This window comes from Hyla sarda, chromosome 4, assembly GCF_029499605.1.
Source record: "Hyla sarda isolate aHylSar1 chromosome 4, aHylSar1.hap1, whole genome shotgun sequence".
NCBI classification, from domain to species: domain Eukaryota; kingdom Metazoa; phylum Chordata; class Amphibia; order Anura; family Hylidae; genus Hyla; species Hyla sarda.
This window is the reverse complement of record NC_079192.1, coordinates 126,263,269-126,288,967: the sequence shown is the minus strand read 5'-3', so window position 1 is coordinate 126,288,967 and position 25,699 is coordinate 126,263,269. Positions and strand designations below refer to the sequence as shown.

The 25,699-nt window shown below is 42.2% G+C and overlaps 1 protein-coding gene across 15 annotated transcripts in view; it reads left to right on the top strand.

Moving 5' to 3' along the window:
• The window catches only part of LOC130368427 (zinc transporter ZIP1-like), a 108,692-nt gene extending 90,998 nt beyond the window's left edge, over positions 1 to 17,694 (top strand). For 14 of the 15 annotated variants that reach the window (XM_056572081.1, XM_056572080.1, XM_056572079.1 and 11 more), the window contains 2 exons: positions 9,364 to 9,494; positions 14,752 to 17,694. In XM_056572081.1, coding sequence (XP_056428056.1) covers positions 9,375 to 9,494; positions 14,752 to 15,429 — 798 coding nt within the window. In that variant the 5' untranslated portion in view covers positions 9,364 to 9,374 and the 3' untranslated portion in view covers positions 15,430 to 17,694. The remainder of the gene's footprint in view (positions 1 to 9,363; positions 9,495 to 14,751) is intronic. The other variant, XM_056572067.1, reaches the window with a different exon arrangement.
• Positions 17,695 to 25,699: the final 8,005 nt, after the last annotated feature.

Here is a 25,699-nt window from a genome sequence, read left to right as displayed (position 1 = left end):
GAAAATAATTTCCTCTGTAGTATTCAGCAGCTAATAAATACTGTAAGGATTAAGATTTTTTTTAATAGAAGTAATTTACAAATCTATAACTTTCTGGCACCAGTTGATTAAAAAAAAATGTTTTCCACTGGAGTACCCCTTTAAGGCAAAAGATTAAGAAGAAATATCACTGGTTCAAGGGATATTGTGATCCCCAGAATCCCTTTGATGAGTCTCTGTATTTTAATCCAAAAATCAGTAAGGGATGGGCAATCCCCCAAAAATGTGTGGAAGGGATCCTATCTCAGGCCTGTCTTTAGGTGTAAGCAGAATAAAGTATATGCTGCATTTAAGACCTCTGGTCGATGTATAGTTTTTACAAATGGCCTCAAAGGGAGTTATGGGAGGAAGGACTGTAATTGAGGGGGCAAGAGATAGACGAGTTTGGATTTCTAGATATGATAGCGAGGAATCTGGAAGATCATATTTAAGTTTGAGTGGTATAGGGTAGTAAGGTACATCTTATCGTATCCACTATATCTGTTAAATGGAATAGTTCAGCCTCAACCCATGGTGAGATCACCTCGCTATTGCAGCTTTAAGGGAACAAAGGGTTAAAATATTAAGGTAGCAAGGGAGATTTTGGTGATTTCAATTTGCAAGTACCGTGGTCCCTCAACATAAGATGGTAAACTGTTCCAAATGAACCATCGTTTGTTGAAACCATCGTATGTTGAGGGATCCGTGCAATGTAGTGTATAGGAAGTAATACTCACCTGTCACCGCTGTCCTGGATGTCGCCCTGCATCGCTGCCGCCGTGTCCCTGGGGAGTCCCCGACGCTCCGGAAGTCTCTGCTTCCCGAGGATCCTCGCTCTCCGTTGCCGCCATCACGTCACTATGCACACCGCTTCTATTGGAATGACGGGATGGCGTGCGGGATGACGATGAGGGAGAGTGCCGGCGATGCAGGGGATCCCAAAGAGGACCTCCAGAGCCCTGACGACAGGTAAGAGACCATCACCGGAGCACACAGGGCACCGTAAACGGCTATCCGGTGGCAGCTGAAGCAGTCGTATGTTGATGCTGCCTTCAACATGCGATGGCCTCTGAGAGGCCATCGCATGTTGAAATGATCGTATGTCGGGGCCATCGTAGATTGGGGGGGGTCACTTTAGTTAAAGTCTCGTCCCAAACTTTTAGGGTTAGAGACATAGGGGGAGATTTATCAAAACCTGTCCAGAGGAAAAGTTACTGAGTTGCCCATAGCAACCAATCAGATTGCTTCTTTCATTTTTCAGAGGCTTTATCAAAAATGAAAGAAGCAATCTGATTGGTTGCTATGGGCAACTCAGCAACTTTTCCTCTGGAGAGGCTTTGATAAATCTCCCACATAGTTTTCAAAATATTTCTAGGCAGTTTGGCTGTCTGCCATGCCCATATGAAAGAATTTGGGAGGGTAGGTTCAATCCACTTCTTCTCTATTTCTGACCATTTATGATATGTAAGGAATGTAGTTAGGGATGGAATCCTACGTAGATGAGTCGCCAAATAGTATTTATATAAATCTGGGAATGATAGGCCTCCATGATGCTTAGGCATTGATTAGGGCTGCACGATATATCGCAAAAGCAATCTAATCGTGATTTTTGCTTTTTGTGATATAGCGATATGGCCCCCCCAGGAAAACTTGCGATTATCTGCTCGGCCGGCTCCTGTGTGCTGCTGCAGGCGGGGGCCGGCCAGAGCAGGTAAAAACAAATTTAAATACTAAAAGTAATTGTTTCCCAACCAGGGTGCCTCCAGTTGTTAAAAAAATACAACTCCTAGCATGCCACGTGTCATTTTGCTGAATTTTGCAGGGGGAGGGGGGATGTGACACAGGGGAAATGTGATGGGAGAAGATGTGAAATGGGCGGTGGTCATAAAATGAGTGGATAGTTGTAAAATTTAGGACATTGGATATGGTGGGATTTCAAAATGTATTTATTATATCAAATCGCATATCGAAATCACAATATTTCGGCCCATAATCGCAATCGCACATTTTCCCCATATCGTGCAGCCCTAGCATTGATAATACTGTAAAGGTATCCTATGACGGCCATTTTTCCACTCAAACTTAAGCAAAGACGATTGAAGGTTGAGCAATGATTTTTTTGGGAATAGGGACAGGGAGTGTTTCCAAGAGGTATAATTTCTTAATCAGAATCGCAGCAGTCAAAATGACGATTTTACCTATGAGGGAAAGGAAAAGTGACATCCATTTATTAAGTAATGTATTTACCGTATATACTCGAGTATAAGCCGACCCGAGTATAAGCCGAGACCCCTAATTTCAACCCAAAATCCCAGGAAAAGTTATTGACTCGAGTATAAGCCTAGGGTGGGAAATACCTCATCCCCCCCTGTCATCATCCAGACCCGTCATTAACATCCTCATCATCCCCTTGTCATCATCCCACACATCCCCCCTTCATCATCCCCTTGTCATCATCCCACACATCCCCTTATCATCCCACACATCCCCCCTTCATCATCCCCTTGTCATCATCCCACACATCCCCTTATCATCCCACACATCCCCCCTTCATCATCCCCTTGTCATCATCCCACACATCCCCTTATCATCCCACACATCCCCCCTTCATCATCCCCTTGTCATCATCCCACACATCCCCCCTTCATCATCCCCTTGTCATCATCCCACACATCCCCTTATCCCACACATCCCCCCTTCATCATCCCCTTGTCATCATCCCACACATCCCCCCTTCATCATCCCCTTGTCATCATCCCACACATCCCCTTATCATCCCACACATCCCCCCTTCATCATCCCCTTGTAATCATCCCACACCCCCCCCCCTTCATCATCCCCACCCCCCTTCATCATCCCCACACCCCCCCCCCCCCTTCATCATCCTCTTCTCATCATTCGCCCTCAGTGGTCTTCAACCTGCGGACCTCCAGAGGTTTCAAAACTACAACTCCCAGCAAGCCCGGGCAGCCATCGGCTGTCCGGGCTTGCTGGGAGTTGTAGTTTTGAAACCTCCGGAGGTCCGCAGGTTGAAGACCACTGCGGCCTTCAACATGCGGACCTCCAGAGGTTTCAAAACTACAACTCCCAGCAAGCCCGGGCAGCCATCGGCTGTCCGGGCTTGCTGGGAGTTGTAGTTTTGAAACCTCCGGAGGTCCGCAGGTTGAAGACCACTGCGGCCTTCAACATCATCCAGCCCCCTCTCACCCCCTTTAGTTCTGAGTACTCACCTCCGCTCGGCGCTGGTCCGGTCCTGCAGGGCTGTCCGGTAAGGAGGTGGTCCGGGCTGCTATCTTCACCGGGGGCGCCTCTTCTCCGCGCTTCCGGCCCGGAATAGAGCCGTTGCCTTGACAACGACGTATCTGCGTCGTTGTCAAGGCAACGTGACTATTCTGAGGCCGGGCCCGAAGCGCTTAGAAGAGGCCTCCCCGGTGAAGATAGCAGCCCGGACCACCTCCTCACCGGACCACCTCCTTACCGGACAGCCCTGCAGGACCGGACCAGCGCCGAGCGGAGGTGAGTACTCAGAACTAAAGGGGGTGAGAGGGGGCTGGATGATGTTGAAGGCCGCAGTGGTCTTCAACCTGCGGACCTCCGGAGGTTTCAAAACTACAACTCCCAGCAAGCCCGGACAGCCGATGGCTGCCCTGGCTTGCTGGGAGTTGTAGTTTTGAAACCTCTGGAAGTCCGCAGGTTGAAGACCACTGCGGGTGGGGGAGTTCACTCGAGTATAAGCCGAGGGGGGTGTTTTCAGCACGAAAAATCGTGCTGAAAAACTCGGCTTATACTCGAGTATATACGGTATGTCTTGAACAAGAGGAGGGTAATTGTGTTTAAACAGGGAAGTTAAAGTTGGGGTAAGTTTAATTCATAGATATTTTAGCTTACAATCTTGCCATCTATATTTGAAGTTTGATTTTAGGTTTTCCAAATTGTTAGGGGGGGACACGAATGGGCAAAATTTCCGTTTTGTCCGAATTCATTTTGTACCTTTTCATTTTCCTGCATGTAGTTAAGATTTTTTTTTTCCAGAAGTACTACAAAATCAAACCTATATAAGTAGGGTATCATTTTAACCGTATGGACCTACAGAATAAATATCAGGTGTAATTTTTACCGAAAAATGTACTACGTAGAAACGGAAGCCCCCAAAAGTTACAAAACTGCGTTTTTTTTATTTTGTCTCACAATGATTTTTTTTTCCGTTTCACCATAGATTTTTGGGCAAAATGACTGACGTCATTACAAAGTAGAATTGGTGGCGCACAAAATAAGCCATCATATGGATTTTTAGGTGCAAAATTGAAAGAGTTATGATTTTTTAAAGGCAAGGAGCAAAAAACGAAAGTGCAAAAAACTGAAAAAAACCCGGTCCTTAAGGGGTTAAGGACACAGACAATTTTTATTTTTTACGTTTTCATTTTTTCCTCCTCGCCTTCAAAAAATCATAACTTTTTTTTATTCTTTTTTTATATTTTCATCCACAGACTAGTATGAGGGCTTGTTTTTTGCGCGACCAGTTGTCCGTTGTAATGCCATCTCTCACTTTACCATAAAATGTATGGTGCAACCAAAAAAATACTATTTGTGTGGGAAAATTAAAAAAGAAAACCGCAATTTTGCAAATTTTGGAAGCTTTCGTTTTCACGCCGTACAATTTACGGTAAAAAATTACATGTATTAATTCTTTGGGTCAATACGATTAAAATGGTACCCATGATAATATACTTTTCTATTACTGTTGCGCTAAAAAAAAAAACTGTTTAACCAAATTAGTACGTTTAAAATCCCCCTATTTTAACGTTCACCGTACGGTATCATTTAACATTTTATTTTAATAGTTGGGATATTTATGCACGCGGCGATACCAAATATGTATCTAAAATATTTTTTTTTACACTTTTTGGGGGTGAAATAGGGAAAATGGGACCATTTACGTTTTTATTGGGGGTTTTCACATTTATTTTTTTTTTACTTTTATTTTTTGCTTTACTTTTATTTTTACACTTTAATAGTCCCCATAGCGGACTATTTATAGCAATAATTCGATTGCTAATACTGTTCAGTGCTATCGGTCATCATCTGCTCTGGTCTGCTTGATCGCAGACCAGAGCAGAAGACCCCGGGAAACGGTCGGAGCAAGGTGAGGGGATCTCCGGTCATCCAGCATGGCGGCCGGATCACCGCGGCAGCGCTGCAGGTGATCCGATCATCCATTCAAAGTACCTCGATGCTGCAGATGCCGTGATCTGTATTGATCACGGCATCTGAGGAGTTAATGGCGGACATCCGAGCGGGTCCCTGGCTGCTATCAGCAGCCGGGACCTGCCGCACATGACGCAAGCATCGCTCCGATGCTCGCTGTTATGCATAGGGCGTTAAGTACCACCTCACCAGGACGTACATTTACGTCCTTCGTCGTTAAGGGGTTAAAGAAGGGAGGGCCTTGCTCAATCTATTAGCCACTATTTTGGTAAACACTTTCAGATCTGAATTTAACAGCGATATTGGTCAATAACTAGAGCATTCTGTAGGATCCTTATTGGATTTTGGTATTACTTTAATGAAGGAGCTAAGCATGGAGTGTGGTATTGGTGTCACAGGAAAGAGTTAAACAGGGTTAACATATGGGAGTAAGGAATGTCTACATAAGTTTTATAATAAAGGTATGTTAGACCATCAGGTCCAGGGGATTTACCATTCGATAGTTGTTTAATCGTATCTTGCAATTCAAGTGTGATATGGGAATTCAGTAATTGCAAATCAGTGTCTGAGATTTTGGGCAGACCACAAGTATCCAAGTAATTTCGGATTTTAGTATCCCTTTCCAAAGGATTGAAAGGTAAAGACGAGGGTGAATTGTATAATCAAGAATAAAAGTACTGAAATAACTTAGCATCCTGGTCAGGATTATATATATATATATATATATATATATATATATATATATATATATATATATATATATATATATATATATATATATATATATATATATATATATATATATATATATATATATATATATATATATATATATATATATATTTTATATATATATATATATATATATTTTATATATATATATATATTTTATATATATATATATATATATATTTTATATATATATATATATTTTATATATTTTATATATATATTTTATATATATATATATATATATATTTTATATATATATATATATATATATATTTTATATATATATATATATATATTTTATATATTTTATATATATATTTTATATATATATATATATATATATTTTATATATATATATATATATATATATTTTATATATATATATATATATATTTTATATATATATATATATATTTTATATATATATATATATATTTTATATATATATATATATTTTATATATTTTATATATATATATATATATATATATTTTATATATATATATATATATATATATATTTTATATATATATATATAATATTAGTGTCCAACATTGTTTTTAATTGCAAAGGGGTTAGTCTGAGAAGACTGCGAATTGAGTTGAGATGCCAACAGGGTATGGGGTTTATTGACTTTAACTTACTATATGACCAATACCCTATTAAGATATAACTTTTATTGTATCTTTGTTAAAATGTATTACTAATACTTCCAGCAAGCTGCTGTATATATAGATATATACAGCAGCTTGCTGGAAGTATTAGTAATACATTTTAACAAAGATACAATAAAAGTTATATCTTAATAGGGTATTGGTCATATAGTAAGTTAGTGTTGCACATACCCACACATATGGTATTATTTGTAAAACTTCTTTGTTTATTGACTTTAGCATAGTATTTATACCTGGTGTAAGAAACTAGTTTTTCTGCTACATTTACTGCTATGTCTTTTAATTTATTACGTAGATTTGTTAAAGTAAGAGCGGAATTGTGGGGTGGGTCTACATCCTGGCCTCCATGGATCGCAGCTTAATTTCCAAATCTTTGGAATTCTGCAATAAATCCTCACTGCAATGCAGTGGCCTCTTATTGTTTCATGGGATTAAGATAGGGTAGGAGGAGACCGAGCCCACATTTTGTGCGAAATAGTCTTTGAGACCAGCCCTTAAATGATCCCAGTTGGCCTCTTTCTTAAATAAAGTCTTATTCAGCCCCCAATGACAGACTCTGTCTTTGAAAATGTGGCCACTATGGGTCCCTGTTCTTACCCGCTCTGCAGTCTCTGCATAGCATTCGGACTTGTGCCGGACTGGCACAAGTCCAAACACCGGAAGTGCGGGTGGGGTGGGAGCGAGCGATGTGCTTACCACGCACTGGAGCAGAGATGTTCTCCTCACCTCCTCTTGTCCCCACCCCTCACATAAGCTTTCTCCGGCCATCAGCGCTCACTGCAGAAACAGTGTGCATTACAGTATTGGCTCTGATCGAGGTCTTTTACTTTGCAGACACTTACTATCTTACTGATAGTCTATGTATTCAGCGATGTGCACGGCAGGCGAGGCGGCTCCGATCTCCCTTCTCTCTGTATGCCTTGTGCTGTGCATAACAGAGAGGAGGGAAATCAGACTGCCTGCTGTGATTGGCTCCCTGTTCTATACGTGCTCCCGAGCCCCAGCACAGCATAAAACAGGGAAGGGCGGAAGTGTTACTCTGCAGGCTTCAGCTGATGTCACACCTGCCGGGTAACGCCCCTTCCGCCCAAGAAAGCTTACAGGCAGTGAACAAGGTGATTATAAAGCGATTAAATGGCAACAATTAAAAATAAAGATGGCGGGGGGCAGGTAATGAGGAGGGCAACATACTAAGAGTATAATTTTAAGCTGTTGAGATGGTGGCAGGTAATCTTTAACATTTTTTTAATAGAAGTAATTTACAAATCTGTTTAACTTTCTGGCACCAGTTGATTTAAACAAAAAATGTTTTCCACCAGAGTACCCCTTAAAGATCTAGTGAGTAGGCAGACGCTGACAAATAACGTGAAGGGAAATAGCGATAAAAGGGAGACCAAATGTAAGGAATGTCATAACCTTGGTTGAAAAGATGTGTGTTTAGGTCATGTTTGGGGAGGGGGAAGTTCCAACTGCTGGGCCCCCACAGAATAGGGAAAACATTTTTACAAACTGGAGTTCCCTTTTGCTTACCCTAGACCACCAGTAATGCATGAAAGATACCTTGGTTGTTTCACAATAATATTTGTGACACTGGACACGGGAGAAATATTTGCATATTTTATCTCTGGTTAATTATTATTGATTTTAGGATTGCATGTGAATTTCGTACAGACAGAGCTTAGTGCTTATCCCAAGATTAAAAGTTATCCTGTATCCACAGAATAAGGGAGATGTGTCTGATCGGTGGGAATCCTACTGCTAGGACCTCCACCAATCAACAGTACTGACGTCAGTTGTCCCCCAGGTGAATTGAGCAGCAGTGTACATGCTTGGCCAGTGTACTATTCACACTTCATGGGGCTTCTAAACAATGGCAGGCGTTGATAAAACCTTTAAATAGGTGCATGGTTTTCATTTTAGAAGTCAAACTGTTTCCCAGAGAACATAGTTTTACCTTTTCCTCCCCCAACTATACTGCTGTGTCGCTTTTGAAGTAACTGAGCAGTGAGATTGCAGTCAATTTCTAGGGCAAATAAAAAGTTTTTTGTTTTGAAAATATCCTACCTTTTCCGTTTATCACGTAAAAACATGGATTAGAAGAATCAAAAATTCCCATCTACCCCACAATGATACCAATGAAAACTACTGCTCACCCCGTCAGATTGTCCAGAATGTCCACCCATGTTTTCAGGATGGACATTCCGCACATTTTTGGCCGTGAGAACTCGTCCTAAGGGCAAAAACCTCACTCCGGTAGGTACCCCCAAATCTCTGTTTTGGTCCCCTGCCACCTTGCACTTTCTTGTCTGTGTCATACAAGGACATTCCCAGGTCAACCACTGCAGGAAGATGTGGCCAACTCCCTCCTCCATGCTTCTTTATGAGAGCCTGAGATACCGTTCTCGAGTATCTCCGACTCTCCCATAGAGATGCTTGGAGGGGACTTGTCGGCCACCGCTTTGTGCTGTGGTCGACACAGTTGCATTCATATGGAGAGCCGGGGCGCCGGGCAGGTAATCATGGGGGGGTCCCATCTGTTGTATCCCCCGCAATCAGACACTTATATGTTTTCATAAACTGGACCACTCCTATTAAACAGCATCTCTCTGTTCTGGCGCACAGAGGTGTTCTAAGTTTGGGGCCCCTTTGTGTCTACTGCTTTGGTCATTGTGGATGCTGACATTGCTTGTATTGTTCTGCATATATTTCCCATAACCTCGATTTTTGTTTTTCAGAAACACAGCATATGTGGTTAAGTTTTATCAGCTGCATAGCAGGAGGAGTCTTCCTGGCCGCATGTCTGCTGGATATTGTTCCTGACTTTCTAGATGATATGAAGGAGGCAATGAAGCAGCAGCAGATAACAGTATGTGGACTTGTTAAAATTACAAAGACTTTGTCCTCTAGGTGTTTATAGAGCAGGTGCAGTTAAATTCATAATTTCACCACTTTAAAAAGGAATCAAACAAGTGAATTGATAAGTGCCATGTAGGTATACAGAATACACAATATCTTAGGACTTGACTGGAGTCACACACTCAGTTTAAATTGGAACACAACAAAATAATAATAAAAAACAAAAACATTTTTGCAGACCTTTTTCTCTTCACATTTTATTATATTGCAGCCTTGTTCTAAAATAAAAATTAAAAAACTCCCTCCATCATTCTGTTTCCATACCCTATAATAACAAGGTAAAACAGAAAGTATTGGGACACACCACTAAATCATTGAATTCCAGTGTTTTATTCAGTCCTATTTCCACAGGTGTATAAAATCCAGCATCCACCAGTACCGTCTCCTTTACAAACATTTCTGAAAGAATGGGTCATTCTAAAGAACTTAATGATACTAGCATGATACTTTAATATGATGCAACCACTGCAACAAATCAGTCTCTTCTGTGATCAGTGGTATCCAAAGGATATGGCATAAGATATCAGATAGAGGGGCGGGGGGATTGGCTGCTGCGACCCCCCCCCCCCCCACGATCTCCAGGCCGGCCGGATCTCGAGCCACGCCCCCTCCATGTCTAAGCAAAGGCTTCCGTGTTCATAACGCCGTGGTGATGACCAGGAGATTGCATGGGTCCCAGCATCAGATCTGACATCTTATCGCCTATCCTTTGGGTAGGGGATTAGATGTCTAGGGCGGAGTACCCCTTTAAAGTCACCAACAATTTGTTCACCCAATAGAGTTCCAAACCTCATCTGGCATTAAAATAAGCACAAAAACTGTACAACCAGAGACTCATGGCATGGGTTTCCATTGCCGAACATCTGCATGCAAGCCTATAATTGTGGTGGATTAAACTCATCGTTCTTGTACATAATGTATACACCGAAGCATAGAGAAATAACTCAGACAGAGCCATTGTGCTTTAGCGTTCTGTGTGCTGTCCACTGCCTTTATTTCAAATCGTTCAAGCTTATATCACCTTTGTCATTAACATAAGTTCCCACCCCCTGCTAGAGGGAAAGGCATGCCAGTCCTCACTTTTTCCCGGGCTCTTTGTTCAAAATCTTCAGGCGATGGGAGGGGTGATATTAGAGAGAGCAGATAGGGGAGGAGTGGACAAATAACAGGAATGTGGAGTCTTCACCCTAAATGGGCATTTTACATATACAGTATATAAGATTTATATATACACACACACACATAAATCTATATCAATCTATCACATCAGTAAGCACAATGCCACTGGGTTCTGGAGCAGTGGAAACATACTATGTTGAGTAGGGCTGCAACTAATGGTAATTGTCATAATAAATTCATTAGCTGATTATTTGTTGGATTAATCAGATAAAAAAAACTGCATTAGGGGACCAGGAAAGAGTTAACGGGTTTATCTGGTGGGAGGCTTTATAAATAAAAAAAATAAAATAATAATAATAATGCCCATTCTACATTATAAAATAAATAAACAAGGGAACGACCCATATTGATTTTTTGTAGAGCCGATGATAACCTGTGAACTTTCAGGCCAATAGCCGATAACTTATATTGTTATATATACTTATATTCCGTGCATTTTAATTCCTCCCCCCCCCCCCCCCCCCAAATATCCTTGGTAAAATAAGGGTGTGTGTGTGCGGGTATACCCTGATAAACTGTTTCTGGCCCCCGCAGAAGCCGCTGCAGATCAATGATTTAAAGCGTGACCCCGTTTTCAATACCTGGAACGGTCGTAGGGCATACAGTTACGCCCTACGTCCTTAAGAGTTTAATGGGAGAAAGTGGGAACTGCATTGTGAAGAGTTAACGGGGAAAAAGAGACGGGACGGCACCTGAATGGTTAACAGGGGAGAAAGAATGGAGACAGTAACTGGTTGGTTGGTTGGTTAAAGGGGGGGGGGGGACAGTATCGATTTAATCTTTTCAGCCCTAATGTCGAGTCATGAATCCCAATTCTCTAACAGCTATATGGACGAGTCTGGGTTTAGCAAATGCCAGGAGAACATTACCTGCCTCACTGCATTGTGACATCAGTAACGTTTGGTTGGGGATGGATAATACTATGGGGTTGTTTTTTCAGGGGCAGGCTTAGGCCCTTTAGTTCCAGTCAAGGAAAACCTTATTGGGGTATTCCCATTTTAGTATGTAATCCCCCTCTGGGATTACATACTGTGAATAGGGTATAACTTGCTGTGCTTTAGCATACCAATAAATATTGGACTATTGTATTCTTCTAACATTCTAAAGACAGCATGGCAAAGGCCGTTTTCTGTTTTACCATGACTCTGCCCCAGTTCACAAAACAAGGTCCATAAAGGCATGAGAGTCCTGATCTCAACCCCACTGAACACCTTTGGGATGAACAGGCATGGAGATAGCAAGCCAACATCTGTTTCTGACCTCACAAATGATCTGGACAAATGGACAAAAATTCCCACTGACAAAAATCTTATAACTGTAAAAAACAGACTAGCCCTGTATATCATTATTCCTTTGATGTTATCAGTTACTCCCCTTATGGGTTACGTTTAGATCAATGAATAAGCTTGCCCGATTGTTTATAGTTTTTGCTGCTGCATCGGCTATTATGACTACAAGGGGCATCTCCTTTGTACAGTAGAAGTAATAGAATCCTGGCACTCACAAAAGTTGCTTAAAACCCCTTAAAGGGGTACTCCGCCCCTAGACATCTTATCCCCTATCCCGCGGTCCTGCTGCTGGCGACCCCGGGGACCGCCGCTGCGGCACCACACTATCATTACTGCACAGAGCGAGTTCGCTCTGCACGTAATGACGGGCGATACAGGGGACCGCACTGCGCCATCATCACTGCAGAGAGAGAGTTCGCTCTGTGCGTAATGACGGCCGATACAGGGGACCGAGCAGCGTTACGTCATGGCTCCGCCCCTCGTGACATCACGGTCCGCCCCTTTCAATACAAGTCTATGGGAGGGGGCGTCGTCACGCCTCCTGCCATAGACTTGCATTAAGGGGACGGGTCGTGATGTCACGAGGGGCGGAGCCATGACGTCACGCTGCTCGGTCCCCTGTATCGCCCGTCATTATGCACAGAGTGAACTCTCTCTCTGCAGTGATGATAGCGCAGTGCTGTAGCGGCGATCCCGGGGGTCGCCAGCAGCGGGACCGCTGCGATCTGACATCTTATCCCCTATCCTTTGGATAGGGGATAAGATGTCTAGGGGCGGTGTACCCCTTTAAGGACTAATTTTTCCGTTTTTTTGCATTTTCATTTTTTCCTCATCACCTTCTAAAAATCATACCGCTTTCAATTTTGCACATAAAATTCCATATGATTACTTATTTTTGCGCCACCAATGTTACTTTGTAGTGACATTAGTCATTTTACCCCCAAAAACTTTTGGGGGCTTCCGTTTCTACGCAGTGCATTTTCGGTAAAAATAACACCTTATCTTTATACTGCAAGTCCATACGGTTAAAATGATACCCTACTTATATAGGTTGGATATCGTCGTACTTCGGAAAAAAATCATAACTACATGCAGAAAAATGTATATGTTAAAAATTCTCATTTTCTAACCCCTATAACTTTTTTTATTTTTCCGCATACGGGCCGGTATGAGGGCTCATTTTTTTGCGCCGTGTTCTGAAGATTTTAGTGGTACCATATTTGCATTGATCGGACTTTTTGATCGCTTTTTATTCATTTTTTCATTATATAAAAAGTGACCAAAAATACGCTATTTTGGACTTGGGAATTTTTTTGCACGTAGGCCATTGACCGTGCTATTTAATTAAAGATATATTTTATAGTTCGGACATTTCTGTACGCGGCGATACCACATATGTTTATTTTTATTTATACAGTTTTAATTTTTTTATAGGAAAAGGGGGGTGATTCAAACTTTTATTAGGGAAGGGGTTAAATGACCTTTTAACTTTTTTTTCACACTTTTTTTTTTTTTTTTTTTTGCAGTGCTATAACTCCCATAGGGACCTATAACACTGCATACACTGATCTCTTATGCTGATCCCTGCAAAGCCATAGCTTTGCACGGATCAGTGAGATAGGGGCTCGATTGCTGAAGCCTATAGCTCAGGCTTGGAGCAATCAATCCCCGATCGGACGCCGCGGAGACAGGTAAGGAGACCTCCGCTTGCGTCCTAGCTGATCGGAACATTGCGATTTTATCGCGATGTCCCGATCAGTCCGACTGAGCTGCCGGGAAGTGTTTACTTTCACTTTCAGACACGGCGGTCAACTTTCATCGCCGCGTCTGAAGGGTTAATAGCGTGCGGCACAACGATCGCTGCTGCGCGCTGTTAGCCCAGGGTCCCGGCTATGAATAGCAGCCGGGACCGACCCAGTGTGATGCGGAGGCACAGCGTGACCCCGTTTTAAACACCGGGACCTGGCTCAAGGCGTACAGGTATGCCCTGAGTCCTTAAGAGGTTAAATCACCTTTGGTGTTTTGTTTTTTTTCACAGATGCCACAGAAGAGCGGAGATGCGACACGCATGCGTGTCGCAACTCTGCTTTTCTATGGCATCTATGTGAATAAAACACCAAAGGTGATTTAAGCAACTTTTGTGAGTGCCGGGATTCTATTACTTCTGCTGTCTACAATTTGTCCGCGAGCACCACAGCCGCTACTAGTGCCGACTCCTACTACCTTCTCCTTTTTACAGGACTGAAATTATGAAGGATCTGCTGACCGGTCTGAAAGACATTTGCAGATGTAACTCTGTGGTGGGGGCTTACATATGCCAGGAACTGGGTTTCAACACTCACTTGTCTTGATGTCTATTGAATCATTCATCCTGAGCTTGTGGTGCGAAAGCCATATGTACAGCACTTTCCCACTGAAGTAGGTAGTGGCATATTGCAGTGCAAGGCAATGCAATCTGTGCAGGAGAATTGTCTAAATGATCTCTGTTTTAGGGGTCCCTAAACCCAATAATAATATTGTGTATCCTAGCAATATGCTATAACATTCCAAGATAGGTGTAGCCCTTTATGGGATTTCATATTTATTCTTCTGTCAGTCTCCAAATATTTGCTTCAAATGTATGTAATGTTTGTGACTAAAGGCTACTGTGGTTGTGTTTTTTGTTTTTCTTTAGTTTTTTGTCAAATTAGAACACATTACTTTTTTCTGGTTTGTCTAATTTCCCTCTTCTCTCTTTAGACAGATTACCCGCTGCCAGAATTTATCCTGGGTATTGGCGTTCTCCTGGTTCTGATTGTAGAACGCGTTGTCCTGGAGTGCAGTGCTGGGATGAATGAAGAGTACACCCCGCTATTATCAGGCACTGAAAACTCCCCCACTTCTGAGGAGCATTTCAATGGCCATTCACATAACCAACATCATGATGTAGAACATGCAAGGCGCCACTTCCACGTGGATTTCAATGCTCACTCCTCCTTCCGTTGCTTTATACTTATCCTTTCCCTGTCTCTGCACTCCATCTTTGAAGGAATTGCCATTGGACTCCAGAGTGGACAGTCAGAAGTCCTACAAATAGCCATTGCTATTCTCATCCATAAAAGTATCATTGCTGTGAGCCTATCGCTGCTATTGATGCAGAGCAATGTCAAAATCAAGTGGTTTGTGCTTTCCATTGTCATGTTTGCCCTTATGTCACCTATTGGCATTAGTATAGGGATTGGGGTAATGCAAACTGAATCCAGCGGAAGTAGTCTTGTTCAGGCCGTTCTTGAAGGTTTAGCTGCTGGGACTTTTGTCTATATAACATTTCTGGAGATTTTACCTCATGAACTAAACTCCAACAAATGGCGCCTACCTAAAGTGCTTTTCATTTTGTTAGGATTCGCAAGCATGGCAGGACTGAGGTTTTTGGGGTGAGAACAATCCTCTTATGATTTTAACTTTTTTTTTTTTTTTTTTTTTGCCAACTTGTGTTCCTACCTCTTTATACTTGAGAGGTTCGAGGGTAGGGAACCCATTTTATTTTTTTTATGCACTGAAAATAGTTTACGTTTTCTTTATGGACATTTGCAAATATTTTTTTGCTTATCATTAACCTAATATTTGAATGACTCTACATGAAAATCATGAAAGCCTTTTATATAGTAGGATTTTCAGAAAACTAATCCATAGACAATTCAATACTACCCTAGCATTAACAATGTAGTTTTAGTTGTTGAAAGCATCTTTTTTTATATCTGCCAGCTTTACTGTTCTAGCCGATCGGAGGAAATCAATCATTTTGTCATTTATTTTATGATTCTAACAGGATTATCTGTGAAATATTGATGGCCAAGCCTAAGGATAGGCTGTCATCCTCTGATCAGTGAAAGCTTGACCCCCAGGGACCGCCATGGCATTTCCATATTGTGATAAAGCATGAGGGATGTCCAGCTGAATACAGACATCTTACTTAGGCTAGCCATCATTGTTATTCCTGGAACAGACACTTTAACAGGATTCTGTCAGTGCATTTGCATGCTGTGAGCTGCAGACGTGGGCTAATTGATAATGAGGCAATTTTGTAGGTTATAAAATACAGTTTTTGTACTCAGCCCAAGTGTCCAGGAGGCGGGGCCAATCTGTAGAAGTGTCCATAGCATTGCATGTCTCTTTGCTCCACCACCTTTCCTTGTCCAGTGATGCCTTTGCCCACAGCAGGGACTTCACAGCAGTGAGCAGCTCAGCCCCTACTCCAGGACTCCAAAAATTGGGTATTATAACTATAACAATCTGGTTTGAGACCGGTATGATTGATTTTATTGTCTCATTTTGGGAGATTTATTAAAACTCATGTAGAGGAAAAGTTGACCATAGCAACCAATCAGATTGCTTCTTTTATTTTTCAGAGGCACTTTCAAAAATATGAAAGAAGCGGTCTGGTTGGTTGCTATGGGCAACTGGGCATATTTTCCTCAGCACAGGTTTTAATAAATCTCCCCCACTGTCTTTTTGCCCATGTCTGCAGCTAATAGCATGCAAATGAGCTTCCAGACTCCCTGTAATAAGCCCAGTGCCTTTACCTGCACTTTACAAGAAGACAGTTACTAAAGACAAATAATAAACCATTACTAAATATTATTTTGTGTTTGCATATATGATCTGTGTTCAATAATATTATTTTGCTGTAATGCCAAATACTATGGGGGAATTTATCAACAGGTTTAAAGCCTTTTCTTGGTGTAGACTAAAATGACTTTGGTTACACTTGTTACATACATGCATATTATTCACAATCTACAATGTGTTTCTTTTCCTTGTTGAGTGCATTTTAGACCATTTATCGCCTCTAGTAGGCTGCTCACGTTGCCTGAAATAGTCTTCAGAGCAGGGGATGCGTCCGTAAGCAAGCATGGGCGGCTTCTACACTCGTAAGCGCAAACATGGTGCTGTCCAATCACAGCAGACCCTTCTGTAACCCCCCTCCTTTCAGTTTAAAAGTGGCACTTGGTACACAGAGAAGGATTACAGCAGCCGCACTGACAGTCTGTGCATGCTCCCGTCAGTATGACACAGGAGTGCTGGGTCTGCCTTCCCAGGTCTGTGTTTCTCAGAGCAGGGACACAGATGAAGTAGAGGGAAATGGAATATCAAATTAGCCTGTATGGGGACACCTAGTGGCCAAATTTTTAACAGCCAAAAAATAAGGTAAAAACAAGAATATTTTTTATGGAAATATATAAAAAATAAGTCTTAGATTTACTAGATCTGCAACATAAAAATAGTTTTTGTTAGTGACAGTGCAAAACTACAACCAAGTTGTAGTTTTGTAAAAGCTGGAGGCACCCTGGTTAGAAAGCACTGCATTATAGCTTAGTTCTCTTTACTTGATTTGTGGGGAGGGGGTGTAAGCTACAATACTAGATCTATCTTATGTTCAGCCGGCTTCTCTTACTACAGACTGGGATCAGAGATGATCGAGGCAGCATCAACTGGTAAATTAAAGGGGGGAAAAAAATGCACCTGCTAAACCTTATTGATCTATAATGGGGTCTGCTGAGAGATCCGTATTTGTGATTGAAAAATGTTACATGAGCGCTGCTATTGCCTTTTTAAATTCTGTGATATCTGCAATACTGTTTCTATTCTAATGTAAACAGTTTTGTGTCAAATTGTTATGTGTCAAATCATATTGCTTAAGATGCTGTTTCCCAACCAGTGTGCCTTAAGCTGTTGCAAAACTACAACTCCCAGCATGCCCGGGCAGCCAGAGGCTGTCCGGGCATGCTGGGAGTTGTAGTTTTGCAACAGTAGTTTTAGGAGTTGTAGTTTTGCAACAACTGGAGGCACCCTGGTTGGGAAACACTGGCTTAAGATTTTATGTGATATGTAATCCTACCACTAGAGGTCACACACACACTATCTATGCTATGCAAGTTTTGACCTTTGAGCAACTGGGTGAATGGCTGTAATATTGTGTATGCTCAATGACAGCTTTAAACTAAAGTGGCGTTCCTATCTCTTGGGAAAGATGCACACCCATAGTGGGAAAGATGCACACCCATAGTGTGCTGTAGTAGAGGGAAACAAGGCAGGAGCAAAACAAATAGAAATGGGAACAAACTTGCATAATATAAGTATTGCTTCTAGGTAATTCACTGGAGTTAGATAGTTGTAATATTGACAAGCAATGGAGGAATGCACTGGATTACATACTCACTTTTTTTTCCTGAAATATGACTGTATTCACACAACTTTGTTGAGATACTAAATTTATACAGCTAAGAATAGTAGCTTATATACGCAGTTTATTTACCTCCCATCCTATTGTTTCCTCATCTTCTGGCCGGCAGGTTTGATGCTATGATTTCTAATTCCCTTTGTTTGTATTCTTACATTTATTTTCTTTTTTCTTTTTTTGGAGTGCTATGTGGGTGAAGCACTTGATCTGTGTTTAACTATTCTTGAGCTTATGGCAGTTTTAACATCTTACCACCTATGTACTTACCTTTTTTTATACATGTTATGAATTAGCTCTGAGATTATTTATTATTTCTATACTCTGCATGAAATTATTCATTCTATTTGCGATTTAACATACACTTTTTGTGGATATGAAGCAAAACATACAGCTGGTTCCCCCACACTAAACCCGATAGGGTTATAATGCAGATGAACCGGATTAAAACCAGGTGTAATTTGCCCAAATCCGTGTTCCAGAAACAGACGCAGAACTGCTAATGTTAATCGCTGGCTTCGTGCAATGGAGGCAGGACCCGGCATACCCAGCCTCCTTGCCTCCATACCGGGTCCCACCTGTTTTACGCAAAGCCAGCGAACTGCCAATTGTATTCATTATACTTTATTATACTTATGACCGTATTCGGGCGGCCCCTTTTTTGTTAATGACATTTCTTATTTATGTGTATTAGTTGTAAAGCATAAGCTAATTAAGATTTTATATATTGTGACACTGAGGCAGGTTTTAGGGTAATGAAAGAGTGTTTGTTTTTCCAAGACCTTTAGCCTAGGTGAGCTAGTAAAGATGCTCATCAGGTGTCTAATTAATGAGGCCAGCAGAAGTCTGCATATAACCCCTTGATGACGCAGGACGTAAATGTACGTCCTGGTGCGGTGGTACTTAATGCACCAGGACATACATGTACGTCCTGTACATGACCGCGAGCATCGTAGCGATGCTCGGGTCATGCACGGCAGTTCCTGGCTGCTGATAGCAGCCAGGGACCTGCCGGTAATGGCCATCTTCCACGAATGCACGGATGTCTGCTATTAACCCCTCCGATGCCGTGATCAATACAGATCATGGCATCTGCGGGAATGCGATCAGAAAAATGCATGATCGGATCGCCCGCAGGGCTGCTGTGGCGATCCGATCATCTGTGAGGTCCCCTCACCTACTTCCATCCCTCTCCCGGCGTATTCTGCTCTGGTCTGAGATCGAGCAGACCAGACCAGAGCAGAAGATCACCGATAACACTGATCAGTGCTATGCCCAATGCATAGCACTGAACAGTATTAGCAATCAGATGATTGCTATAGTCCCCTATGGGGAATATTAAAGTATAAAAATAAAAGTAAAAAAAAAAGAAAAATCCCCTCCCCCCAATAAAAATGTAAATTGTCCCTTTCTCCTCATTTTTACCCCTCAAAAAGTGTAAACATTTTTTTTGAATAAACATACTTGGTATCGCCACGTGCGTAAATATCTAAACTATTAAAATATAATGTTAATTATCCCGTAAGGTGAATGTAAAAGTCCAAAATTGCTGCTTTTTTTATAACCTTTTATTCCTCAAAAAATTGCTAAATTTATTAAGTTATATATGCATAAAAAAAAGTACAGGTCACGGCGCAAAAAATTAGCCCTCATACCGCCATTTATGCGGAAAAATGAAAGTTATAGGTCAGCAAAATAGAGGGATTTTAAACGCACTAATTTGGTAAAAAATTTAGCGTATTTTATTTTAAGTGGTACAGTAATAAAGTATGTAATCATGGGTATCATTTTCATCGTATTGACCCACAGAATAAAGAAAAAAAGTCCTTTTACCATAAAAGTGTACAGCATGAAAACGAAGCCTTCCCAAATTTGAAAAAATTGTGGTTTTCTTATCAATTTCCCCACACAAATAGTATTTTTTTTTGGTTGCGCAATACATTTTATAATGTAAAATGAGTGATGTGGTTAAAAAGGACAACTGGGCGCGCAATAAAAAAGCCCTCATACTAGGCTGTGGATGAAAATATTAGGAGTTATGATTTTTAGAAGGCAAGGAGGAAAAAACGAAAACTTCAAAATAAAATTGTCTGAGTCATAGTGTACCCGTCAGATCCAACAAAATGGTTTTGATTTTTTTTAAATATATCACTCAGTACCTAATCCTGACCATGTACATCACATTTTTATATGTCTAGCACCTTTATTTATTTGTTTATTACACTTTGAATTTAGCTCACTAGTCTGAATTCCTCTCAAAGGGAAAGGGGGTGGCCTCACCGTGCAGGTCTCTGCCCCTAACAGTGGGACACAAGCTGACAGTGGGAAGATTTTTCCTCCAGCTGTGAGCCCTGCGCTCAAAGCTGTCAATCAAGGAAGTGGGTTCATGACGCATGGACACAGCAGGACTAGTATGTGTCCAGGCAGGGGGGGCAGTTGTTTGACCGGCTTTTTCAGTATGAAATACTGAATTTTCTTATGAAAGCAATTGCAAAACCTATTGGTTTTGCATGCTTTACACCATATCAAAAGTTTTTGTATCTGACAGTGCCCAAATGAGCGGAGTCCTTAAGGCGTTAAGGAAATGAAACATAATAGTCTGGGCTCTCCCCAGAAGACAGCAAGGTGGCTGTAAAGGGGGAGGCAGGGTCCTTCTGAGGAACACACAGCCAGACGCTGTGAGAGACCCCAACAGTGAACAGCATGGACAAGGAGTCGAAGTACACACAGCAAGAGGCTGCAAATGCTGTGTGTGAACAGTGAGTAAAAGGTTATAGAAAACCCGTGTTTTAAGCTGGTGAAGACTAGCTTACCAGTTGATGGTCAGGGCATGCTGGGTTGTCTAGTTAGTGACTGGACCATCTAGGATTTTGTTTCTTCCTGTGTTTGTTTTTATTTATCCTGCAACCTGTCTAATAAAGCTGGCGAGGAGCCAGACTTGCGTAAAGAACTGTTGTTTGCCTGCAGAATGAAGTAGAAACGTGTACTGTTTCTGTGTCAAGGACTATCTCAGAGCTAACCCCCAGGGGGAAAACCTAACAATTAGTGGAGGTTGCGGGCAACACGTTGCTAGGAGCAACCAGCGGTCGAGTTGCAGTGAAGTTGTTGCCGAGAGCAACCAACCGTGCATGTTGCAGGTGGGACAAGCCCAGCTGTTGAGTGCAAAGCAAGACTTGAGACTTGGTATTAAGGCGTTGCTAGGGGCAACGGAAATTTTTTTTGTTTGCAAGCTGCTGACATTACGGCAGAGGACTGTGCTGTGTTTGCAAGGTGTGTTGCAAGATGGATATCCTGATAAGTGCTCTGTTGCAGATGGCTGCAGTGCAAGAGGAAGCAACCTTTTTAGAAAGGATTGCTATGCATGAGGCATGGCCCAAGACACACTGGGCGGTGTTCGGATTCATTGGCGCAGAGGCCCAAAAAGTTTATTGTAAACTGGATCCAAAGAACTTACGGGACTATGAGAAAGTCAAGATGGAGATCCTGACTCGAGTGCGAGTAAGCCAAGCTGCAAGACTACAGTGATGCTGGATTTAAAGTTGCAGAGCTACTTAAAGAGCAAGTGGAGCGATGTTCTGCAGCGGAGAAGCTGGAGAGAGGTGTCCAGCCCTTAACTGACTGGACAGCAAGAGATTCTGGTAAGACTGTTCCAGGGGTTATGGGGGCCATGCATAGAGACTATGAGACTGTACATAAGAATGACTGGACTGTGCATAAAAATGCTGAGTCTGAGGGTGGTGTTTCCCTAGTTGACTAAACTCCGTTTAAGGTGGTTCCAACCTATGTCCAAGTGTGAAATCATGTGAGGGTGGGGGACCCCTCAAGAAGACTGATGGGACTGTTCACACTCTGCAGATTGGACTGAAATATTGCATGCAGCACTGGGAGAAAAGTTTACAAAACGCACTTTGCATAAGTTAGGTCATAGTGCTATTAACTGACCTGTAAATTTTGTACCTATGCAGTGTGATAATGTTTTTTGTGAAAAATGCATGGTGATGTTTTCTGAAGTAATGACTACTGCTGCCAACTCTGCCAGCACAAAAGAAAACCTGTGTAAGCTGATAGATGGTAAAAAGATGATTGTTTTGCTAGAGCCTAGCTGTGTAATAAGTCTGTGAAGACCAGTTGCAGAAAGCCGGACCCTGTCAGTGTCTATACAGGAAGATATTTGGGGTTATAAAACTGTTTAATGTCTGTTTTTCTACTCCCTATGGTACCGTGAGTCAAAAGGTGGCAATAGAGCCCTCCTTGGAGTATGATGCAGTACTGGGGATGGGTTTTCCATTTTCTTTTCAGCAGTTATGGGAAGACTGTCAGGTGACTAGAGCAGGTACACCTGCTAGGCCCACAAAACTTGACTTGCACCACATACTAGTTGAGTTACTCAGCAGAGGCGGAGGACGAGGAGTGTCAGCAGTCACTACATATATGTCAGATAGGGGTCTGGCAGACTGCTGGTTTTGCTAAAGAACAGACCATGAGTCAAGTCCAAGAGGATCCAGAGACTCGCGTGACATGTGTGCCTCTGACTGAAACAGAATCTTCAGTAAAACCAGAAATGGAGCAGGTACAGGAACATGGGTTCCATCCGCCAGCTGAAGATGAGCCCAAGGTGGGGCTAGAGTTGCATGGTCATCTGAAGACGTGACCAGAAAAGAAGAGTGATGTCTGTGGATAATGCAGAAGTACTGAAGAGAGTACATGTTGAGCCGGGTGCTGCGCTTACTGTCTGGACCAGAGATGGATCGTGACCTGGAAGGTCGAACCACTGAACCAGATAGTGCAGACCAAGGAGCCCTAGACGTTTCTGCCAGGCAGCGGAGAGACAGTGGTGAAGTGAAAGTCTGCGAGTGAGCTGAGAGATCGTGGCGAAGCAACAGATAAGTCACGCAGTGAGCAGAGAGACAGTCCAGAGAGAGGAGCTACCCTGAAGCTCAAGTGGCCAAGAACCTTGCAAATGGGGAAGCTACTTCTAAAGGTGAAGCGTTGGACCGAGATGGCTTGACGGAAAAGACAGACCAAGGACAGAAGACAAGTGAATGTCTCAAGGTCCAGTAGCGAGAGTGAGGAGACTTGTATTTAACCCCTTAAGGACACAGGGTTTTTCTGTTTTTTGCATTTTCATTTTTTCCTCATCACCTTCTAAAAATCAACGCTTTCAATTTTGTACATAAAATTACATATGATGGCTTATTTTTTGCGCCGCCAATTCTACTTTGCAGTGACATTTAGGTATTATACAAAAGAATTCACGGCGAAACGGGAATAAAATTCATTGTGGTACAAAATTGAAGAGAAAATTTCATTTTGTAACTTTTGGGGGCTTCCGTTTCTACGCAGTGCATTTTTCGGTAAAAATAACAGCTTATCTTTATTCTGTAGGTCCATATGGTTAAAATGATACCCTACTTATATAGGTTGCATATTGTCGTACTTTGGTAAAAAAAAATCATAACTACATGCAGGAAAATTTATACGTTAAAAATTCTCATCTTCTAACCCCTATAACTTTTTTTTTTTTTTTTTTTTGCGTACGGGCCGGTATGAGGACTAATTTTTTGCACCATGTTCTGAAGTTTTTTCGGTACCATTTTTGTATTGATCGGACTGTTCGATCGCTTTTTATTAATTTCTTCATGATATAAAAAGTAACCTAAATACGCTATTTTGGAATTTGGAATTTTTTTGCACTTACGCCATTGACCGTGCGGTTTAACTAACTATATATTTTTATAGTTCAGACATTTCCGCACACGGGAAAAGGGGGGGTGATTCAAACTTTTATTAGGGAAGGGGTTAAATGACCTTTTTGTTAACTTTTTTTTCACTTTTTTTTTTTTTTGCAGTGTTATAGCTCCCATAGGGGGCTATAACACTGCACACACTGATCTCTTACCCTGATCCCTGCAAAGCCATAGCTTTGCATGGATCAGCGAGATAGGGGCTCGATTACTCAAGCCTGTAGCTCAGGCTTCGAGCAATCAAACGCCAATCGGACACGTCGGAGCAAGGTAAAGGGGGTCTCCACTCGACATTGTGATTTTATCGCGATAGTCCCAATCAGCCCGACTGAGCTGCCGGGAAGCGTTTACTTTCATTTTTAGATGCGGCGATCAACTTTGATCACCGCGTCTAAAGGGTTAATAGCGCGGCACAATGATCGGTGCCGCGCGCTATTAGCCGAGGGTCCCGGCTATCGGTGTGACCCCATTTTAAACCCCGGGACCGGGCGAGGGGCGTACAGGTACGCCCTTCATCCTGAAGGAGTTGAGACCTCTAAAAAACTGGAGCCTGTCCTGATGAGAAAAGGGGGCAGGTATGTGAGGCCATGGCAGTGGAACAAAAGTCTGGGAAACCGACTGATGGGGACTCCAAAGAGGCAAAGGCTGAAGAGTCTGAAGACTATAAGAAGCCATATGAGAAGTCAGCTGAAACTGGGGTGAAACTATATGGGAAGTCCTCTGAAGCTGAGACTGAGGTGAAGCCATAGGAGAGGTCCTCTGAAGCTGCAGAAATATATTGACAATTGATGGTGAAAATGCTGAGACAGAAATTCTCTGAGGCAGATGCTAAATCAGAGAGAACTGCAGAAGCTGCAAGTAATGTCAGTGACACATCTGAAGGTGTGGGTGAAGAGAGGCCTAAAGGAGCCAAGAATTCTCATCCTGCAGATAAGCCTGTGAAGGTTGGTGCCCCTAAAGAAAAGGCTAATGAGATAGCAGTCTTTAAAAAGAGGTCACTGTGAAAGAGGACAGGGTCGTGGCAGAAACCCTGAGAGGCGCTGCATTTGTTCCAGAAAACACTGGAAGAGAGTATGCAGAAGTAGAATTCGGAGAAAAGTCTGTCTCAAGGACCAAATGAACAGGTGCATTAAAGGGAAGCCTCGTGAGATTTTGAAGAATGTCTTAAGTCCTGCAAATGGGTGATACAGGTTTGGTTGGCCGCCAGCAAAGTTTGGGTGATGACCATACCGTTGACAGAAGACAAATCTACCTTGTCCGTACTCGGTTTACAGAGCACTATTCAGACCAACTTGGTTTGACGCTAAAGGCGTGTGATAACAGAACCTACTACAAAGCATTCATCAGAGATGACTAAGAGCTTTGTTCTTGGTGGCTTGCAAAAGTGCGAATGAGAGAAGTGGGTGCCAGTGAAAAGTTGTTGTATAAAGAGTTGGCTTAAGTAAGCAAAGGATCCCGAAATCTGCTGGGAAGGTTTTGAGGAAAAGGAAAGGCAGTTGGACTCTGACTTTTGAGTACAAGTGCTCCTTCCTGGTGGTCTGAGCAGGGGGGGGGGGAAGATATGTGACACTGAGGCAGGTTTTAGGGCAATGAGAGTTTGTTTTCCAAGGCCTTTAGCCTAGGAGAGCTAGCAGAGATGCTCATCAGGTGACTAATTAATGAGGCCAGCAGAAGTCTGCAAATAAGGAAAGGAAACATAATAGTCTTGGCTCTCCCCCACTGCTAC